At 42.5% G+C, this 22,676-nt stretch overlaps 1 protein-coding gene across 1 annotated transcript; it reads left to right on the forward strand.

Annotated features, from left to right (window-relative positions):
* Positions 1-1,313: 1,313 nt before the first annotated feature.
* Positions 1,314-19,874, forward strand: erbb2 (erb-b2 receptor tyrosine kinase 2). Its single transcript, XM_086063681.1, has 27 exons — positions 1,314-1,619; positions 7,142-7,293; positions 7,450-7,633; positions 8,865-9,005; positions 9,082-9,147; positions 9,225-9,340; positions 9,859-10,000; positions 10,069-10,197; positions 10,267-10,408; positions 10,474-10,547; positions 10,637-10,727; positions 11,762-11,964; positions 12,044-12,173; positions 12,239-12,329; positions 12,404-12,558; positions 12,629-12,676; positions 13,267-13,405; positions 13,469-13,591; positions 13,659-13,757; positions 13,821-14,006; positions 14,095-14,250; positions 14,318-14,393; positions 15,143-15,289; positions 15,376-15,473; positions 15,541-15,732; positions 15,850-16,222; positions 17,244-19,874. Exons 1-27 carry the CDS (start codon positions 1,547-1,549, stop codon positions 17,582-17,584), a joined length of 3,867 nt encoding a protein of 1,288 aa, XP_085919807.1. The 5' UTR covers positions 1,314-1,546; the 3' UTR covers positions 17,585-19,874.
* Positions 19,875-22,676: the final 2,802 nt, after the last annotated feature.

A 22,676-nucleotide genomic window follows, 5' to 3' on the forward strand; every position in this document is an offset into this window, starting at 1 on the left:
CGTGAGTTAACTATTGAAGTCATGCGATTAATTACAATAAAAAAATAATAATCGTCTGACGCCACTAATTTTTTAATAATCTTTTCTTTTTTAATTAGGGGCATCAGGCGATTATTTTTTTTTATATCTGTTCTAAACGTACAATACATTTTTTTTCTAGATTTTCCTAGAAATAGTTCAAATGAATTTTTTACGTCCATAGCCGTCAATGGCAGTGAATGAGTTCAAGTACAGTGTAATTGTTTGATCTACTTAACAGAATTATTCTCTTTTCATTTATTAGATATTATGACTTGATGTCCTGCATTATCCTTCCCAAAGATCTCATTTTAAACCAGAGCTCTGAATGGTAAAGTAGGTGTCATCAAGCCGACTCTAACAAAATGCAGACGTGCATTCTCGCTGTCAGGAAGTGACCTCATTTTAAATGTTCGCTGATAAATCTGTGCACTAGCTTTGGACTCTGACCCCCGGGCTCCCGTGGGCGGGGGCACATCAGGATGAATGAACTTTATTCTTCCTCCTGCTCTTGATTTGCAATAGTGGAGTGAAGGGCATGAGAAAAAGTGAAAGTAAAGTTGAATTGGTGAATAATTTGTCTGCGGCTTTTAAACATCAGCAGGAAGCAGAAAATTAATTTGGCACAAGCACAATGATGTTATTTAGGGGGGGAAAGGAGGCTAAGCACATTGTGGGGTTTCTAAGTTTTCATTGGAGGTTCAATTATGTCATATAAAAAGGAAATAATATTTAACAGATAGCTGAAAATTCTATTTATCTGTTTATATGTATGCTGTCTTTGTTACCTCCCACCACTGGTAAACGCACGACAAGAAAAAACATTAACATATAGCGAATGTTGTGAACTCGAACGGCCACTGACGTGAAATCAACAGTCGCTAGTGACGCAAACGTTCGCCCTTAGTTTTTTTAGATTTGTTTTCAGGACATTTATGCAGAAACGGTATGTTTTAGTATTTAGAAAATTATTATTATTATTATTTTAGTTTTATTAGTTTATTTTTATTGTTATTATTTTATTACAATTATATATTTCTAAATTTTTGTAAACATAAAATGTAGTTTCAGTTAGTTTTTGTTTAAAAAAAAAACATTTTTGCTTTTATTTCGTTAACGAAAACGTTTTTGGAATTTTTGTTTTCGTTATGTTCGTTTTCATTGACTAAAATAACCTTGGTCACAGAATGAAAACCCGCCATACCCGCAATAACCGAACCGCGAAGTAGCGAGGGAACCCTGTAAAATAAGACGTTCTGTTCTCGAGCCACTCCCCTCTTAGGCCCTCACGGGAGCGCGCCTGCGTGTGGCGCGCGCGCAGACACGCTCGACTACCAACAGGCACGAAATTCCACAGAGCAAGTCTGAGATTTTGGTGAGGGGCGACAAATCACGAAGCAACCCCCTCGCCCGACGTACTGCCTCAACGTGGACGAGAAAACAGGAATAGCGAACGAACGTCCGGACTTCGCGAGTATGGACTAGTTCGTCCCGGGACGGGGTTGGTTGGGGGGGGGGAGTCTGGCAGATGGAGGCGGTGAGAAGTTTGCTCTTGCTCGGGGCGGTGCTGCTTCGAGGCTCGGGCTCGCTGGCCAGGGAAGGTAGGTGACTTTTAAAGCACCAAACACACACTTTCAACCGCCGTTGAACCCACCAGAATAGAACCTCCGCTAAATTCGAAAGCTTTTAAAGAGTTGAAGAAGTCTAAAAGTGACATTTTAACAGCTTTGGAGGTGACTTGAGGCGAGTTAACAAGCTGCGAATCACACCTGTTGCTCCCCTACAAAACTCAACTTCTAATTTCCCCCCCCCCCATAAAAAAAGTGCTTCTACTTTTCATGTACACACAAACAGCGCGAGGAGTAGTAATAAAATTTAAAAAAAAAGAGTCAGGTAACAAATATGAGAACCTGCTTTGCAACTTGTGTCGTGTGCAGTCAGTCAAGCGGCTAGTTAGCCAGTTAGCCGCACATGTAAACAACAATAACAACAACAACAAGTGCATTGTGCACCAGAGGATCATTGCCATGTCAATTATTCACCAGTGCTTCCAAAACAGGAGGACATTGTCTGATTAGAGAGCCACTTGTTTGTCCGGCTGGCTCACTGCAGGCTGCCCAAAAGTGAGAGATTGAGTCAGTTGAGTGAGTGAGTTGCATGCATGCCAGTGCGAGGAGAAACAAACCTTGCACGCTTTTTTCAATGTACACGTCAGACTGGTTACGTTTTTGCACAACGCGTTGCTCACTATCTGGTTTCAGAATTGTAAATGTGTGATAAGGGTTGCGATTTTCAAATCTGGAAAGTTACGATTGGGAACTTCGACCAAGAACATTGTGCTGACTTTACGTCTGCGTACTCGGCTCGCCGAAATTGTCATATTTTAATCGTGTATCGTTCAGAAAAACGCAACAAATTTCTTCAAGTATCACTCAAATGTAACACTTTTATAGTAAGAACTTGTCATTACTGACATTTTAACACTCAACGTCTCAGTCTGAACTCGGGGTGTGAATTGCCTGCTCGTACCTGGCGATTCGATTCAATACCGATTAATCCCGATACGAATCTATACATTTATTATTACAATTTATTTATTTTTTGCTCCGATTTAGAAAATACTCATCTGTAAACTTGTACATGTACACTGTAAGATTTGTATGGAAATGTATTTATTTATCTGAAAATTCAGGCTTATATAACTGAGCCACTGCATTTAACAAACAGGTTGCAGTCTGTTTCGTGTTTGAACAGCACTGAAATCAAATATTAAAGCTTAATGTTCCATTAATAGAACATTCTTCCATGCTTAATGTGTGAATCCTAACCCTAAGTAAGACGTTTTGTTGAATATTCCCATAAAAAATTAAAGTTTAAAAATCGATTCAGCCGCATATCGAATCGATTCGAGAATTGCGCGCTGTAATATCGCGATATATTGCCGAATCAATATTTTCTAACACCCCTAGTCTGAACACTAGGGGGCACTATGTAAAAGGACTACCTACAGTAGGTATGAGGACGAAGAAGAATTAGCATCAATTGCGAGTTGGATTATTAGACTCTACGGTTACAAAATTGTCATAATTGTAATATATATATATTTTTTAAACTACTGCCATTGGGCCATTGCACCTTTTTTAAATGTTAAAATAACTAATTTTATCAATGTTGTGTAGTCCAAAAGAAATTGCAAAAAAATTGTTTTTCAAATAATTTTGTCTACGTGTAAACATGTTCTTGATTTGTAAATGGTTGTGGTTTCAATTATCACCAAAATAATTTTTTTTTTTTTTCTTCCATAATCAAGCAGCATAACCGTCTCAGCTGAGTTCTTTGTCATTCAACAGAGCATACGGCTAACAGTGTTGTCGCATGTACTACCTTAAAAGGGCAGTGTGTATTATTTAGCGCCATCTACACGTGAACTAATAATTCATTTCAATAATATGCCCAAAAAAAGTGTTCTACCACATCAACATATGTTGTTGTTTTTTTGACAATTGTAGGTCTAGTAAAAAAAGAAAAAGAAGAAAAAAAGTAAAGTTCCTGTCACCAATGTTCAACATGAAACACTAATGCCACATAGTGGCAAAAAATTACCTCTGCACAAATCAATGTTTCACACTCCTTTTAACCATAGCTGAATAACTGTAACTTTTTGAATTGCTATAGCATTATTGTATCAATAAACTAAACTATATATTTGTATTTGGTAACCATATTTATCCACTTTTATGTTAATTAACAATAGTATGAAAAACTTGAGAAATATTGTTTATTGTACATTCAGAAAATACATAATGTTCGAGTAATTTACCATTAATCATGATTAACAATTTTGATCAAGCCCTACTGTATATAGATATCTTATTTGGCTAAATACTAAATGCGTCCGCCATGGGCTATTTTATTCATCAATGTAATAAAATAATGTATACATTGATGCCATGTGTTCCTAATGGCCGTTCATCTTGATTGATTGTCATTACAAGGACAGGCTTGCCAATGCATTGGCTCTCATTTGCCTATGTCGGTGTACCTAATAAAGTGTCCCGCTGCAGGGTCAGCTAAAAACCAATGGCCGCATACATTTTTTGTTTTGGGGTCAATACATGAAGATCAATACGACTGAAAGCACTTGTTTTAAAAGGGGTCAATATGACACACTCGCACGATTTTCACCCGGGACGTGCCCTTGAAAGTTTGCGAGTAAAAAAATAATAATGATGTAACTCGTCAGCGCGTGCGCGAGGGCCATCACGGTACACGGCGTACCCGCGACACAGCCGCTGGTCGCAGGTAAACAAGTCCCCATTGTTGCCGGGAACAGGTCGGTGCACTTTTGTGCCGTGGTGTCAATCAATATTAAGCATCAGTTGCGCGTGAGTGCTGACGACGACACACTTAAGTTATCATTCCATATGTAAGTGAAGGTAAATGTCATGAATTCTTTACAGCCCCCCCCCCCCCCCTCCAAAAAAACCCGAAACGTTTATACAGTGCACTTTCCAGCTGTCGTATTGCGCAAGTGGAACCTAACGGCGTCTGCGCGGTAGCTTCAGTGTCAGTGAGACAAGCAAGTGGATTAGCTGAGCTGAAACTGAACACGGGGGGGGGGGGGGGGGGGGGCTTGACATTTGTATCCATGGCGGGAACTTCCGAACAACTCAAATCAAATTCATAGGATTAGGGCCAGTGAAGAGGGGGAAAAAAAGGGTTGTCAGTAGGGCTGTGAATTGCCTAGCGATTCGATTCGCATCGCGATTCATAGGTCACGATTCGATTCGATGCCGATTAATCCCGATGCAAATCTATACATTGATTATTGCGATTTTTTTTAAACTCAAATTTAGAAAATACAAATCAGTAAACTTGCACATGTACACTGTAAGATTTGTATGAAAATGTATTTATTAATCAGAAAATTCAGGCTTATAACTGAGCCACTGCATTTAACAAACAGGTTGCAGTCTGTTTTATGTTTGAACAGCACTGAAATCAAATATTAAGGCTTAATGTTCCATTAATAGAACATTCTTCCATGCTTAAAGTGTGACCCCTAACCCTAAGTAAGACGTTTTGTTGAATATTCCCATTAAAAAATTGATGTTTAAAAATCGATTCAGCCACATATCGAATCGATTCGATAATTGCGCGCCGTAATATCCCGATATATTGCCGAATCGATTTTTCCTAACACCCCTAGTTGGCAGGATTCTCATTTTAATCTCAGAATTCTGATTTCAGAAAGCCTGGGTTTGATTTGGAAGAAGAAAAAGAATGTCTGTGTAGTGCGTGTAGTCTATTTAATTGCTGAATTTATTTATTCACTCCTTGTGTTCGTCGACTTCCAGATTAATTTCTTCAACAATCGGCACTTTGTCCGAGCCTTTGATACAATTGGTCCATTTTGAGGCCTGGCGCAGCTGCGGCGGCAGTAAATGCGTTCCTGATCTCAAGACGGCGGCGCGCGCGAGTGAGGACGACACGTATGTAGCGTAGCGTCAGACTTGTTCAGATCCTGTTCAGCTTGTCCGTTGAGCAACACAAGCCCCCCCCCCCCCCCCCCACATCATTGGAGAAATGTGCTCAGGGAGCAGCTCTCAAAGGTTCCGATCCACTAAGACGAGCATCCAGATGTACTTTGTTGACCTTTCCAATTTGTCTGCGCACATGCTAGTAAACAAGACGTCATCAAACACGCTCGTAGACAACATGCAACCTCGTTAGTGTTGCGCGGACTGGCAGGCTGCCACGCTGAAGGTGCGGCCTCGACCTCCATTGTACGAGTTAACAAATGATGAGGTACCGTGATTGAACCGGGCTTATTTTGCCAAATGAACACAATAAATGTTTTGCGCTTATAGGCTTACGCTAAAATAAAGGAAAATGAAACATTAGTTCATATGAAATGCAATTTTTTCTTCCAGAGTTCAATACGATTTTTCTCCTTTTAATTTGATTTCAAGGAGAACAAAACAAGATGATTCTTCAAGCTGCATCTGTGACTTTGAATGTGTATGGTTTTAAAAGGCGGCGCTTGGCCTGGTGAGTGACGTGGGAGCCAGTGAATGAGAATGTAGCGTCTCGGCTGTTGCGGGCACAAGGTTAGCGGCTGGCTGCTAACTGGCTAACCGATGAGCTAAAGAAAATGGAGCGAAGCTTTGAGGTCGAGAGTTTGTAATTGAATTGTTCAAGTTACTCAATTAATCGTTTCATAATCGTTTCAAGTTTCAGCCCTAATCGTAGCACTAAGTAACTCAAAAGCGCCATTGTTGGTCTGAGCTGCTGTTTGTGGTCGCGATTTTGTAATAGGGGATCATTCTGTGTCGAATTGTGACTTGATTTGTCGATCTGACACGCGATCGCGATGATGTCAGCGCTCAAGCAGCGAGGCCTCAGAATTGACATCCGACACGAGCCATGACGGCCCAGTGTGTATTTTTGGCAAACTTGCGGTGCGCCATTTGCTGGAAAGAGAGTTGCCGGCGATAGTCCAAGTGGGAGGGAAGGAGTACGGGGGGCGGGGGGGGGGGGGGGGGGGGTTTGCTCCTGGAAAAGCGCGTGGACTATCGAGGGGCTGTTGGCAGCGTGCCAGAGGAAGTCATTTATAACCTCAAGAAGAAGAGGAGGCGGGGCTATCCGCTGTATGACCGATTGCTAAAGCATGGGAGCTATGTGTGCATGTGTGGATCGTAATGTTGGATGACTACCCAATCTTCTGACCCACTGTGGGGAATCTCTTCTCTCTCTATTTTTATATGCAGTACTTTCTAATTCAAATTAAATCATTATTAAATCCATGTAAAGTGAAAACAAATATGTCTCTTTCTCACTGGGACGAAATTAAATTATGAAATTATGAACATTTGGACAGTTTTGCATTAAAATAGACATGTAAACGATAATCAAAAATAATTATCGATAAATTTGATAACTGATTAATTGCCGATTTATCGTTGAACCTCTGATTTTAGGAAAAACTAGAGTGCAGTGCAGTGTCTGTCCACAATCAGTTCCTCACAATCCACACAATTCTTAACAGCCGATGAATCGACTAATCGGTTTTAATGCTCACTGAAAGCGCTTGACGACTTTTTTTTTTTCCATATTGTTGCAGTGTGCCTCGGCACGGACATGAAGCTGGCCCTGCCCTCTAGCTTGGAAAATCACTACGAGACCTTGAGGCTGCTTTACGGCGGCTGCCAGGTGGTCCACGGCAACCTGGAGATCACGCACCTTCACGGGGACCCGGACCTCTCCTTCCTACAGGTCTTTTCTTCCTAATCGACTTTTAGACCGAGAGTAGACAGTCAATAAGTCTCACATCATCATCAAAGATTATTCATGCGTTTGATATTTTTTTACCCAAGTGGGCTTAGAACAGAACCTTGAGGAACTCCACATTTTGATGTCCTTGTTTTATAGGGGATTGTGGAGGTGCAAGGCTACGTGCTGGTGGCTCACGTTTCGGTGAGCCTCGTCCCTTTGGACAACCTCCGGATTATCCGAGGCAGCCAGCTGTACAATTCCAGCTATGCCCTGGTGGTGCAGGATAACACCGGGGGCGCCCAGGGTGGACTCGGGACACTTCGTCTTCGGAGCTTAACAGGTCGGAAAACTGAAGCTGGATTTTGATAAATGGGAATGTTGAAGTCATTTGTATGTGGGGCCCGACCGAAAGGCCCATACCGATTTTGGGCGGAAATAATACTTATTACAGATCAATTAAATATATATATATATATATAATGCATACAATTGTTCCCCCATTCCCTTTCAATGGGCATCACGTACGCACTACATGACAATAACAACAAAATCCTTGGATGTTTGCATCCTTGAATTTTGAGAAAAGAAAGTCTTTGAATCTTTGAAATATCAACTTTAAATATAACTTGAATGGACAATGACAAAATAAAACAATAAGAAAGTGAAAAATTTGAATAAACTAAAATAATAGCGACTGAAAAAACAATAAGAACATATCGTGAATGTTCCTGTGTGTTTTGGCCTCTTGGGGGCAGTGTGGCGACGTGCATCCATGGTGTACACACTTAGCGTGAGTACAGAAGAAAGTTACGATTGAATTCTATTAAAATAACTCGTTTTTCACACATTGGGAAGAATTTGTGCCTTTGCGTAGTGTTATCTCACCCATGGGTATGTGTTCCCACAAGATGTGTGTGTGAATATTCGTTATTAGAAGGAAAAACACTCCCGAAGTTGATGCTAACTTCCTGTTAGCATTTGTCGGATCCTCCATTCACTTTTAGCATTAACGCTAGGCTAGCGATGTTTTTAAAATGAAATGTTTTGCATTTATATATACAGTGGAGGTTATTATTATTGTCGTGTGTTTAGTTTTACAGTTAACTCCAACTGGGATATCATTAAACAGCTTAAAGGACGCTTGGGGGACCACAGAATAACATAATCTCCCGAAGTCGATGTTCATTTCCGGTTAGCTCTTGGGGGATCCTCCCTTCACTTTTAGCATTAGCGCTAGGCTAGCGATGTTTTTAAAATGAAACGTTTTTCATTTAAATATACAATGGATGTTATTCTTATTGTTGTGTGTTTAGTATGACGGTTAACTCCAAATGGGGTGTCATTAAACAGTTTAAAGGACGCTTGGGGGACAACAGATTAGAATAACCAGAACAACACAAGCTACACACTTGCTAGTTGCTAATGCTACGCTAGCAAAATAATGCATTTAGGGGGGTACTTCGTTTTTCTTCGATAACGTTTTAAGGGGGAAATATTCTGCCAATTGGCCGATTGTTTTGGCAGACGTTTGAAGGGCAATAATCGGCCTATGATCATTAATCTCCCTGTAGAGATCCTTTTGGGCGGTGTCTATATTTGGGGAAACCCCCAGCTGTGCTTCCCGGACCCCCAGAACATTGTTTGGAGGGACACTTTGGATGAGCAGAACATCCACGCCGGGCCTCACCGACTGCAGCGCAGGGCATCCAACTGTGAGCAGTCCAGTGAAGTATTCAGCACCTTCATGTAATGGCTTGCTTGATTTGTAATATTTGGTACCCGATCCAGGTCCGAGTTGCTCACCGAGTTGCAAGAACAGCTGTTGGGGAGAAACGGCACAGGATTGCCAAACCTGTGGGTTACCTTCACTCGCATTCAGTCGTTTTCCTCACCAACGTGTCACCGAAATGTTTTTCCCTACGTGTTCACAGTGACGCGTATCAGTTGCGCGTCAGGCTGCCAGCGGTGCAAAGGCCCTCTGCCCAACGACTGCTGTCACATGCAGTGCGCCGCCGGATGCACCGGACCCAAAGACTCCGACTGTCTGGTATATTGCACGTTTGGATTTTTCACTTGAGTTAGTTTAGTTGTTGGAATTCAGTTGGTTTGAATTCGGTTTTAGAGCAGGGTGGTTAATTTTTTAGTTAAGTTTCGGTTTTTCGATTTATTGCCCATCCCTACAACAGATTAATAAATTACTGAAATAATCGTTCGTTGCAGCCCTAAAATACAGAGCTGTCAAATGAATCGATTAATCGACAAAAATAATTGACAACTATTTTAGTAATTGTTTGGAGCCATCATTCAAAATGTTCATATACTCCGATTTCACGGATTTAAAAAATATTTTAATACACTTTATTGCAAAATATCGTATTAATCGAAAATAAATCGTAAGATTAATCGATTACTGAAATAATTATTAGTTGTAACTCTAAAATATAGAGCTTGTTCATATTTGAACACGCTTTAATGCGCAACAGAAATGTTTCCGATTATTCGATTCATGGGTTGAATAATAGATTGTAAAAAATATTGGCTCGTGACAGCAGCTCTCCCCCGCAGGCGTGCCGCCACTTCAACGACAGCGGCGTGTGCAAGGACAATTGCCCCCCGCCCACTATCTACGACCCGGTCACCTTCCAGACCAAACCCAACCCGGACAAAAAGTTCAACTTCGGCGCCACCTGCGTCAAGATGTGCCCATGTGAGACGTCGCTTTGCCCGACGGGACGAAGAGCAATCATCCAAACAATCGTCCCTTTTGTCTTTCAGACAATTACCTGGCCATGGATGTCGCCTGCACCTTGGTTTGCCCCAAAGCCAACCAGGAAGTCATCGTCTCCAACCCGGACGGGGACGAGACGCAGAAATGCGAGAAGTGCGAGGGGGACTGTCCCAAAGGTGCGTCTTTTGGCAACTTCTGCGTGGTGCGCTTGAAAATAAATGTTTTGCCATGGTTGGAATTGACAGTGTGTTACGGCCTGGGCATGGACAACCTCGGCGCCACCGACAACCAGGCCGTCGCCATGGTGACCGCTTCCAACGTGGAACAGTTCAACGCTTGTAAGAAGATTTTCGGAAGCCTGGCCTTCCTCCCTCAGAGCTTCCTTTGGTAAGTTCCGTTCCAAAGATGGCCGCCAAATCCAAACGCGCTCCTGGTTGATGGATGTCGTTTAGGGACCCCGCGACCAACACGTCGGGCCTGACCCTGCAGCAGCTGAGGGCCTTCAAGAACCTGGAGGAGATTACAGGTAGAGAACCGGTGGACTTTTTATTTTATTTTTATATTTTTATGATTTAAATAGAGCAAATGTGCTCATCATGCGGATGAACTCTCCAGGTTATTTGTACATCGATGCCTGGCCAGAAGGCTGGAGCGACCTGTCCGTCTTTGAGAACCTGAAGGTGATCCGAGGCAGGAGGCTCTACAAGTAAGGCTTGCTTTCAAAGGAAGATTTTTTTTTCTTTCTACAAGTAAGGCTTGCAAACAATGCAGATTTTTCCATAAAAACTGTAAAAAAAAAAAAAAAAAAAAATCTCAATTCCATTCAATTCACTCCAGAATTGGTTATAATGATAGATGACAATTCTGAGATGTCAAGGACATGAAAAAAACAACACACACAAAAAGAAAATGCCAAATTAGGTGAAATAAATACTACATTTATTTATTTATTTTTTAATAATTGAAAATTAAATAAAAAAAGTGCAATTAGTCAGATATTTTACAAATACGAGAAAATAATTTTCAGTTCCTGTTAATAGTAAATAAAAAAAACAAAATACGGCAGGATACAAAAAAAACACACATACGCTTTTAAAATTCTATTTTCTCATGACGTTATGGAGGGAAAAAGGCAGAAAAGATCCAACTAACTGCTAATTATTTTAATCATTGATTAATCTGTCAATGATTTTGTCGATTAATCGATGAATCGAATCAAATCAAAATGCTTTCATTTCCATCCATTTATTAAAAAAACATTGTTAATTTTAAATGAACAAGGAGGGCAACAGAAATTGGTGAATATTGACTGTTGAGGAGCTGGAGATTTTTTTTTAAAATGATTTATTGATTATCAAAAATAATGATCTATTCATTTGATAATTGATTAGGGATCGGTTAATCATTACAAAATAATAAGGGCACAAATAATGGAAAGGTCAATCAATGAATGGCAAACAGTTTTTTGTTGTTGTTGTTTTTGCTCCCTCAGTCTGCGTTTGAGTTCCTGGTTTTAGCGGCTAATCATTAGCCAGGCCAGCTGCGTTAACCGGCAACAGGCGGCAGCCGGAACAATAAGTAACAGTCAGTGAGGACAAGGACAAGCACGAGGCGTTCAAACTAGGTCACAGCGAGTGTCAACAAATGGCCAGGCTTCTTCTTGTCCCGCTCGGCCAAATCCGCCATATTGTTTTGTGGAATCTAAGCGTGCCCGTTGAGTCCCCGCTTTTCTTTTGCCAGGGGTGTTTTTTCCCTGGCCGTTCAGAACCTGCGCATCCAGTCACTCGGGCTGCGTTCGCTGCGCAGCATCAGCGGCGGTTTGATTCTGTTGCACAACAACTCCCAGCTGTGCTACACCAACTGGTTGCCCTGGGACCGCCTCCTCCATCCCACCCAGGGGCCCCACTACATCGTCAACCGCAACCAGGACCCCCAAGTCTGCGGTGTGGAGACATTTTTGGTCGAAAATGCGCCGCAACGTCGGTACGATCTGCGACAGCAATTTCTATTCTTTCTTTTCAGAGGCGCAGGGGCGTGTTTGTCACCCGCTGTGCGAGGGCGGCTGTTGGGGCCCGGGGCCCGGCCAGTGCGTGTCCTGCAAGACTTTCCAGCGTGGCACCCAGTGTGTTGAGCAGTGTGACCTCCATCAAGGGTGCGCGAAAAAGAGTATATATTTTAGCCTCGCGTTCGGATTTGACGGTGCTCATCGTCTTTCAGGCCTGCGCGGGAATTCATCGACGGATTCTCGTGCGTGGCCTGTCACGCCGAGTGTCGACCTCTCAACGGCTCCGTCACGTGTCGCGGCCGGGTGAGACGCGCAAACAGATGCCATGTCATCGGGAATATCGTAAACATGTACGATAATAAAGACGGCTTGCGCAGGGTCCGGACCGGTGCAGCGAGTGCCAGAACTTCCAGGACGGCGAGTCGTGCGTGGAGCATTGCCCCAGCGGCGTGAAGGAGGACCATCAGACGGTGTGGAAGTACAGCAACGCCACGGGGCATTGTCTGCCCTGCAACACCAACTGCACGCTGTCGTGAGTGGACGCGCGCCGTAAACGCGCTTCGTTCACACACTGACGCTCGCTTGTTCCTTCTCTCCGTCAGCTGCACTCAGATGGATGAGCGAGGCTGCCCGATCCATCCCAAGACGGGGTAAGATCACTTCCAAGTGGACGGCCGTTTCGTACTATTCTATCGTCTATTTCTTGCTGTCTTTATAAAATGGCTGCCACTCTTTGTCTTTGTCGTATTGTGTAAATGATCGTGGTTTTTTTTCATGATCGATTAATCGATTATCAAAAATAATTATCGAGTAATGAGATTATTAATTAGTTGTCGAACTTAATGTTGCACCCAATCACATCTTTTTTTCTCGATGTAGACCGATTAATCGATTATCAAAACTAATTATTGCTTAATGTGGTTGATTAGTTGTCAATTAATCGTTGCACCTCACCTCATCGTCATTGTTTTTCTTGATGTAGACTGATTATCATAATAATTAGTCATTGTGATTATGAATTAGTTGTCAAGTATTCATCGCACCTGTAACCGATAAATTGATTATCAACAATAATTGGATATTGTGATTACCGATGAGTTGCCAATAATTGTTATGATTCAGAATAATTTTTCTCAATGTAGACCAATTAGTCAATGATCAAAAATAATTATCGATTGTGATCGTCGATTAATCGTTGCACCTCTAATCCTATATTTTTTTTTTCCCCTTCTTGATGCAGCCCGGGCACGACTATCGCAGCCGCCGTGGGCGGCGTGGTGCTCTTCTTCATCCTCCTGGCCCTGCTCGTCTTCTACCTTAAGCGACAGAAGAAGCTGAAAAAGAAGGAGACCCTGAGGAGGATCCTGCAGGAACACGAGGTGGGCACCACGGCGGCCCAACGCTATCCGGAAGTGTGTAACGAACGATTTTTTCCTCGGCAGCTGGTGGAACCTTTGACACCCAGCGGGGCCTCGCCCAATCAGGCTCAGATGCGCATCCTGAAGGAAACGGAGTTGAAAAAGCTCCGAGTGCTTGGCGCTGGAGCTTTTGGGACCGTTTACAAGGTTTGCGAGTTTACGTCAGCGACCACGTCATCATAAACCGTCACGAAATAACGATTTTGGTTTGCAGGGAGTGTGGACTCCTGAAGGGGAAAACGTGAAGATACCGGTGGCCATCAAGGTTTTACGCGAGAACACCTCACCTAAGGCCAATAAAGAGATCCTCGATGTGAGTCTTGCAGGGATTCGTTTCTGATAAAGATCTGCGAAAATGACTGCGTGTGCTTCCCAGGAAGCGTACGTGATGGCAGGCGTGGCCAGTCCCTACGTGTGTCGCCTGCTGGGGATCTGCCTGACCTCCACGGTGCAGCTGGTCACTCAGCTCATGCCGTACGGATGCCTCCTCGACTACGTCCGGGAGAACAAGGATCGCATCGGCTCGCAGTTCCTCCTCAACTGGTGTGTCCAGATCGCCAAGGTGTGGATGAAGTCGCTCGCAGATATCGACCGTTTTCATGCCGCATGGTTTTCAATGTGTGAATTTGGACCGCTGTGGATGGATGTAGGGGATGAACTATCTGGAGGAGGTGCGCCTCGTCCACAGGGATTTGGCAGCCCGCAACGTTCTGGTCAGGAATCCGAACCACGTGAAAATCACGGACTTCGGCCTGGCGCGCTTGCTGGATATCGACGAGACGGAATATCACGCCGATGGAGGGAAGGTAAGGTTGCATCTCTGTGATTGCCGTTTTTCTTTGAAATGATTTACTGATGTTTCGGTAATGTTAGGTTCCGATTAAATGGATGGCACTTGAGTCGATCCTGCACAGGAAGTTCACGCATCAAAGTGACGTTTGGAGTTATGGTGAGTGTTAGTCTACGCGGGGAGAAATACTGACATTTTTATAGATTTTTTTTTTTTTTTATCGATTAATCTATCGATTATCCAATCGACTAATTGACTGATCAGATTCACTTTAATTTTGAATTCAGATTTTTGTATTTTATTTTTTATGTTATATTTTTAGAAACAATTAATCTATCGATTATCCAATCGACTAATTGAAAAATATATGATGAATAATTGACAACTAATCGAAAAATCACGTTAATCGATCATTATTTTTGACAATGGATTATTTGGGCTATATTAAGAAAAAAATGATTAGCGGAGCAATAAATAATCAACTACTAATCAATAATCACTATTTATTTTGATAATCGGTCTACATCAATAAAAAAATATATGATTAGGTGAGGCGCAACGATTATTTGACAACTAATCAATCACATTAATCAATAATTAGTTTTCATCATCGATTACTTGTCGATTAATCAATTCATTTTGACAGCTCAAATAAATAAATAAATACAATTAAAATAAATGAAATAAAATTGACAGCTCTAATGACAATCAAGCATAAATTATTCGATTAATTTTTGCACCTCTAGATTGATTTATGATTTTACGAATCGGAAAATCGATTCGATCATTTTTGTTTTTTCCCCAGCACTAGCGTCGGCACATGTAGCATAGCCGTAGAATCCCAAATCCTCCTTCTCAATGTGAATTTTTCCGCTTACTCGGACCGAACAATTGTTTTTCCCTGTCAGGAGTGACCGTGTGGGAACTGATGACGTTCGGCGCCAAACCCTACGACATGATCCCGGCCAGGGATATCCCGGACGTTCTGGAAGGCGGCGAGCGCCTCCCTCAACCTCTCATTTGCACCATCGACGTCTACATGATCATGGTCAAATGTTCGTACCTAACTTCCCAAAGTCTTGCAAGTGTCCCGTTGCGACGCGTTCCAAGGAATCATCTCGATTGTCTTTCCCACCGGAAGGTTGGATGATCGACCCCGACAGCCGACCCAGATTCAAAGATCTGGTCAACGATTTCTCCGCCATGGCCAGGGACCCGCCTCGCTATGTCGTCATTCAGGTTTGGACTCGATCGGAAAGATCTACCCGATGTACGACTTCCATCCTGTGTCTTGTTTTGCTTGCAGAACGACGAGCAGGTGAGCATGTCCAGCCCGGTGGACAGCCAGTTCTTCCGGATGCTCCTGGAGGAGGACGGGAACAACATGAGGGAGTTGCTGGATGCCGAGAAGTACCTCGTACCTCAACCCAACCTCTATCCCAGGACGCAGGGAGACGGGGCGCCGTCAAACGGGCCGTCGCGGCATCAGTCGTACAGGGTCAGTGTTCTCGCCAATGTCCAACATGAAAAGCCAATGCCACCTAGTGGCAGAAAAATGACCTCAACATGAAGTCCCTCACTTTGCTGACTCTCTTTTGTGTCTGATGATGTCCAGAGCAGAGATCAGGGCTTGGACGCGGAGCCCCCCCCGTCCGTGGCAGGCCCCCGCAGTATGTACTCCCTCAGCACCCAGTACCCCACCCTACCAGCAGGAGCCAGCGCCTCCAACGGCATGTGGACCCCTATGTACCCCACGCTGGCGCGCAGGCCCTCTACCGGCGGCCAGTCCGACTCGGTCTTCCTGGACGGGGCCCCGGATGACCCCTCGCTGCCTCCGGCCAGCCCCGGGCGCTACTGCAAAGATCCCACCTACGGGAGCCAGGGCGAGCTGGAGACGGACGGGCCCAACGGGTTCCTCCATCTGACTCAACTTCATCACTCGCTGCCCAGGAGAAGTCACGTCTATAATCACAACCACGTCTTGCCAGGTGGGCCACACTTTCTGTTTGAATTGAGCTTTGTCCCTTGCCTGGTTTTTGAAAAATGTTTCTATAAATGGCAACCTCCCGTTTTTCGGACTATTTTTGGGGGGGAGCTTTGTTTTTTGTGTAATTTTTTTTATTTTCTGTTTTTCTGAATATTTTTTTCTGTTCTGTCATTTAAAACAAATTACTCAGAAAAACAGAAAATAAATAAATAAACTAATAATTTTAAAAAAATTCCCCCTTTTTCTGAATATGTATTTTTTTTATAACAGAATTTTTTTAAATTAAAAAATCAGAAAAAAATCACACAAAAACAAAGCTCCCCCCCCCCAAAAAAATAGTTAGAGTTTTTTTTTCCGCTTCCATAGTTCCTGTCCCCTAATCTCCAACATAAAATCTAATGCCGTCTAGTGGCAAAAAAAAAGACCTCAAGACAAATCTGACCCAAACTTTTACACTCATTTTAACTGTATAGCATATATTCCTTCCATCAATCTATGAGTTTTGTTTTTTGTGTATTTTTTTTTCTGTTTTTCTGAATATTTTTTCTGTTTTACTGAATATTTTTCATTTGTCATAAAAAAAAAAATCTGAAAAACACGGGAAAAAATTACTCAGAAAAACAGAAAAATAAAATCAGAAAAACAGGAAAATAAAAAAACTACTACTAATAATAATATAAAAATAAATTTAAAACATTCATTAAAAATAAAATCCCACTTTTTCTGAATATTTTCTTTTCAGTTTTACTAAATATGTTTTTCTGTCATAAAAAATAAATTAAAAAAACACGGGAACAAATTATTTAAAAAAAAAACGAGGAAATATCACTCGGAAAAACGGGGGGGAAATCTGAAAAACGAAAGAAACATTTTTATTTTATTTTTTATATTCAGAAAAACAATCCCTAACATGAAATCTAATGCCGCCTAGTGGTAGTTTTCCGATCTATCAGCCCGATCTTGCTGTGTTAATTGCGGCACGACATCTACTGGTAGTAAAATCCGGCAAATGTTTTACTCAGAGTACGTCAACCAGGAAGTCCCCGAGCCCAGGCCGGAGCGACCCAACACCCTCCCTCGCAAACTCTCCAAAGTGCCGCGCCGCCTCCCCAACGACTTGACTTCAGGCCACAGCGTGGAAAACCCCAGGTACTTGGTCCCCTCCACCTCACCCGCCTTCGACAACCCCTACTACCTGGACCTCGTGGCCAAAGCCAAAGCTGTTGCCGGGGCAACGGCGGCCACGGACGGCCCGGCCCAACCGGAACGGGACGCAGCGAGACAAGTCAACGGATTTGTCACCCCCACGGCGGAGAATCCGGAATATCTGGGACTGGCGGACACCTGGAGTGGACACACATGAACCGTGAGGACGGTTTGGGAGGCGGCAGCTCGTGACGGACGTGAATGACGATATTTATGCAGCCGGGCGTGTTTTGGGGATTGCGTAAGCCGGTCCAGCCAATTTAGATAATGATGACGCATCGTGACGCATCGTGACGCATCGTGACGCATCGTGACTCATCCGCTGTTCCTGGTGACGTTTATATTCCTCTCAACAATCTAACCTTTCCGGAAGTTTACTCAGCTGTGAATAATTCACGGTCCTGAAAAAACAACTGAGGATGCTTTCATTCGGACCATTGAATGTTTTTTTTTAAGGTTTTTCCTGGCAGCCAGAGACGGTACCATTCGGACCCCCAACTGTTTTTGATGACAGTTTTCACGACGTGTACGATTTTAAAATCGGAAATTGTGGAATTGTGTGTGTGTGTGGGGGGGGGGGGGTCTGCTTTTTTTTCAATCATGATCAAACTGTTTGACTTTGTATTCTCCGCACATGATTAGTATTCTGCACGCCATCTTCAAAAACCTGCCGGGACGTTTTGTGATGGTCAGAGGGGTCCCTGTGGCGCCCATCTGGCCTGCACGCCGCGCGCTCCCCGAAAGAAAGAGGCTCTGTATGTTAGTGGTGCAACGGATCACAAACGGCACGGTTTAGGATCGGATCGTTTTTGGATCAGCAAAAAAAAAAAAAAGAAGAGAAATAGTACTTTGTCTTCATTTAGTGTCTAAAGCGCTTTTTCCATTAAATTAAAAATAATAATAATTCAAAATGAGTAATATAGCCATGTAGGACTTAGTGTCTTCATTTATTTTGTAAAACGCCTTTTCCCATTAAAACAAATAAATTAAAAAATCTGAACATTCTTATATATAATAAGGTATCAATGGCTTAAATCGAAACAGACATTTTGAGTTGAATGTTTTTCTTTTTTTTAATGGGCAATCGTGTTTTATAAAATAAATTAAGACACAGTTCTATTTATCTTCTTCTTCTTTTTTAAATAATGAAAATACCTCAACGTGCAATTTAAGGCACTTTCCTTCCTTTAAACATGGTCCAGAATATTGAAAAAGTACGTAAGTAAACTTATCAGCCGGCAGCCAGACGCTCATTGCTCATGCTAGCAGCTAGCCGCTAGCCACTTACGACGGACGCTTCCGCCGTATAGTGCAATGACGGCGTCACCAATTGGCGGTTTCTTAGCGTCCTAAATTAGCGATTGGACGTGAGTTCGGGATTGCGTTGTGTTGATGTTGGTCGCAACTACGTCAACCAGCGACGATAAATGTCAAAAAGGGAAGTCGAGCTTGCCATCACGCCGCCATGTGGGCGAACTTCAAAGTAAAAGTGTACTAAGGCCATTTGCTTCGCTGTCAATGTATTACTGTTCGCTCAACTTTATTTTGAAGTTAGGCTTAGCCTGTTAACGTTGAGTATGTTTCAGCCTCCTTGACATGTCGGAATGGTATCGACTTTAGTTCGGGCGTGATCCGAACCGACCGCGGATCAAAGATGACCCGTTGCACCACGTGGACGGCGGCGAGCGTCCGCAGCTTCTTCGTTAACTCTTCAGAAATGTTGCCAGACTGCAAAAATCTCTACAGGGTCTTTAAATGCTTCTAACTATATAAGAATACCATTTTAGGGTGACGTTCTTTTGTGCTTGTTGACACTGAAGCCGCACGCGTCGCTCAAATTCCTGCCAGCGACACGACAAAACACACACACACACAATGGCACCCCAGTTAATCATCGACGGCCTTTCTGCCCTCGCTGGCCAGAGGGAGGTCAAAGGCACTCAATGGAGACTTTGTCTGACCTCGGCGGCCATCTTGACGAGGCCCCGCGTCCATACGTGCTAAAATACGTCTTCTGTGTAATTCCACCGGCAGCATCACACAGTGACAATTAAGCTGTTTTTAAACGTTGTTTATTTGGTTGTGAAAGAATTTATATTGTTATACTGTACTAACATTCATATGTGATGACGGCACATAAAAGCTATTTTATTTTATTTTTTGTGTTTTCTTTGTGTATTTAAAATAAAAGTATAGCCCAAAATAAGTAAATTTGACATCAAAACAAATCTAGATTTATTTTTAATTTTTAATAATGTCTTTCAATTTGTGTAGAAGAATCTGCCCATAATGTAAATATTGTATGTAATATTGTGAATATTTTGTGATCAGTCTGTGGAGAAAATCTGTAAGCACACACAATATTTTATGAAGAAAATGGTCAGTTGTACATGGATTTGTTTGCATCTTTTGTGTGTTGAACGAATTAAAAAAAAATTTGACTTTTATATTTTCATCATTTCTGTATGTCGGACTTTGAACCCTTTTGCCCAGAAGTAAACAAACCCTGTACAGTCAACACAAGCAACTGTTGCTGACCTCTAGTGTTTATATGTGGAACTACAGAATTGTTTTAATTTTTCTAACTACTCAAGCTTAGAATATAACATCGATTTGTATTTTTCACAATGCAGATCTAATGAGATTGTGCAAGTGTACCTAATGTGTGGCCACTGAGGCTATGTAAATACACACCTGCATAGGTGACTGATTTACATTTGTAATGTGATCCTTGTTAGATAAGCGCAAACACGGAATGTCACATCTATGAAAAGGGACGAACGAATGTAGATATAATGTGCACTAAAAATGCTCATTTGTCGTCTCAGATAAAGATAAAACGTGCACAAAATACTCATTTGTGTGTTTAAAAAAACAATTCCCATGTGGACGTCTGGGTAAGCAAATGAATCACACTTTCACTAGAAACTGCAATACACAATAATAGTTGGGTTTCCATCCTCCCATTTGTATTCGAACTTTCAAGAATTGCGAAAATAAAACTGACTTTAACGCTAGAAATTAGAAAAAGTGCCCAAAATTGGCTAAAAATAATCGGGGGGGAAAATAAAATTAGAATTTTGCCGATGGAAACAGGTTTTGCTAATAGCCGCTGGCAACACCGGATACACGTCGCTAGTTTGACCGGATATTACGTCTCAAGTACGTTTGTAGTCCCAAAGCAATGTCAGACGATAGAGTAAGGTATGTTTGGGGGGGGGGAGGACGACAAAACAGAAATATTTTTGGAATTAAGTAAATAAGCGAATATTAATGCTATTTTAGATGGAAAACAGCATAGAAACGCTACGGTTGATCAAGAATTACAAAAGCAAACTCATACGTTATCGCTTCCTGGTCGTCTTTTTCTTCTTTTAAATTACTGGTGGATCACATCTCAATGGTGTATACCGCCACCTACAGCGGCGGAGTCCCTTTTCAATATTCACAAAAGAACAACAGAGGGAAACCGGCATAAGTTGCATGTCCGTTTTGCGCATTTACAGTAAATTCGCTTAAAAATTTCAAAACAATTGGATGGAAACCTGACTTATGTCATCTACCGTATCGGTTCTGGTGAAGATGCGCTCCATTTGATCACCCAACTTACTTCATAGTCAAAAATTAGTATTTCGTGTGCATGTTATGCGTAATATGACGTACTTAAGGCCACGTTTACATTTTTACACTCCGTGTCATGTTTGGGGCTCAGTACCCTCCTAAAGTGTGTTCGTATTTTAATGCATAAAAAAATAATATAGAATATAAAAATATAGAAAATCTTTAAGAGGAAAAATTTTTCAAGACAAAGTAACTTGTGCAGTTTATTATCTTTGCTTAGAGGTCAAACAGTCAGTGACATTCAAGCTATTGAGATTCTACATCAATATATCTTTTAGCTAGGTAGCGATATTGATCTCTATCTCGCTATATATACACACACACATATATATTGATTGATAGATAGATAAATATGAATACTCTACATGTGTACAGCTATCTTCACTACGCTATCTATAGCCATCTAAATCGACATCCAGCTCCGTTGACCTCAGTCGATCACTTTGTCTCTATCAGTCTATCTATATTGTTTTCTCTCTGTTTATCGCTATTTCTCTATCAAGCATTCACTTTCTATCTCTGCCACTAACTCTCTTTTTTTTTTTTTTATCCATCGCTATCTCTTGTCAATATAAATCTCTTGCTTGCTTGCTAGCTAGCTAGCTAGCTTTAGCTTACTCTATTATCGTCTCTTGAGCTATCTCTCACTCTTTTTGCTTATATGTAACATCTTTGATTACACTTACTTAGAGCCTCTTGCCCTGAAACAGTTGAACTTCCCAAGATTAAATAAATGGAGCATGGGCATGACTGCAGAGCCCAACGTGGAAGTCAAAGTGGCGGGAATTCCGACGGCGCAGATAAAGACGCGCTTATTCCATATCTGGGGGCCGAATAGGAAGAGAACCACGGGAGGAATGTAGGAGATGACCGACATCACCAGGCTGTTGGTGAGTATGTGAATGGCTCTCTGCTTTTGCGGGTGGACACCTTTTCTGTTCCTGCCGGGCGCGATCAACGCGAGCAGGATGAATGCGTCGCAGATGCCGATGATCGCCATGGCGGCGATGAAGAACAACGTGGAAAACCAGGTGAAGTACAACGCGTGGAAGCAAAAGTATAGCCCGCCCGTGGTCAAAGTCACAATCCAGACTATGCCCACCCCCACCGCCCTGGGAGTCAGATTCTTCATCCTGCGGTAGCGAATGGGGTGAATCACAGCCACGTAGAAATCCAGGCAGATGCACGCCATCAGGAGGGGTCGGCCGCATATGTTCAAGGCGTACGCCATGTTGGAGAAGGCTTTCACCCGCAAGATATTAAATTTGAGCTGATTCATGATGGAAATCGGCAGAAAGAGTAAAAAGATGATGTCCATGGATGAAATGTTCAACACGAACAGGTTGAAGGACGTTAAAGCGGCTCCGGTTCTGTAGGCCTTGAAAATCTCCCACAGGATGGCAAAACTTGCGGGAAGGCCCACCGCACTGCAAATCAACGAAGAAACCCCCCAGATATACACCCCGGCCTCCATGCCGACGCAGTACTCCAAAATGTGTACTTCCCCGTAACCTGGACGGCCAGAAGAATTGTTGGCCATCCTCAAAGCCGCTGCGCCGCAAAAGAACAAATCCAGCAACCAGTTGCGCTCACTGTTGAGGCTACTAACTACTGCTCATGGGTCTCAT

This window comes from Leptonotus elevatus, chromosome 20 (genome assembly GCF_054856555.1).
Source record: "Leptonotus elevatus isolate MCC_2025b chromosome 20, RoL_Lele_1.0, whole genome shotgun sequence".
Classification (NCBI taxonomy): domain Eukaryota; kingdom Metazoa; phylum Chordata; class Actinopteri; order Syngnathiformes; family Syngnathidae; genus Leptonotus; species Leptonotus elevatus.

Bases quoted from the DNA above. Each gene is read 5' to 3' on its own strand.
- erbb2 (XM_086063681.1), top strand. From the start codon at position 1,547: ATGGAGGCGGTGAGAAGTTTGCTCTTGCTCGGGGCGGTGCTGCTTCGA. The intron at 11,965-12,043 runs GTGTGGAGACAT...CTTTCTTTTCAG, and splicing joins CCAGGACCCCCAAGTCTGCG to AGGCGCAGGGGCGTGTTTGT. The intron at 13,406-13,468 runs GTGGGCACCACG...TTTCCTCGGCAG, and splicing joins GGATCCTGCAGGAACACGAG to CTGGTGGAACCTTTGACACC.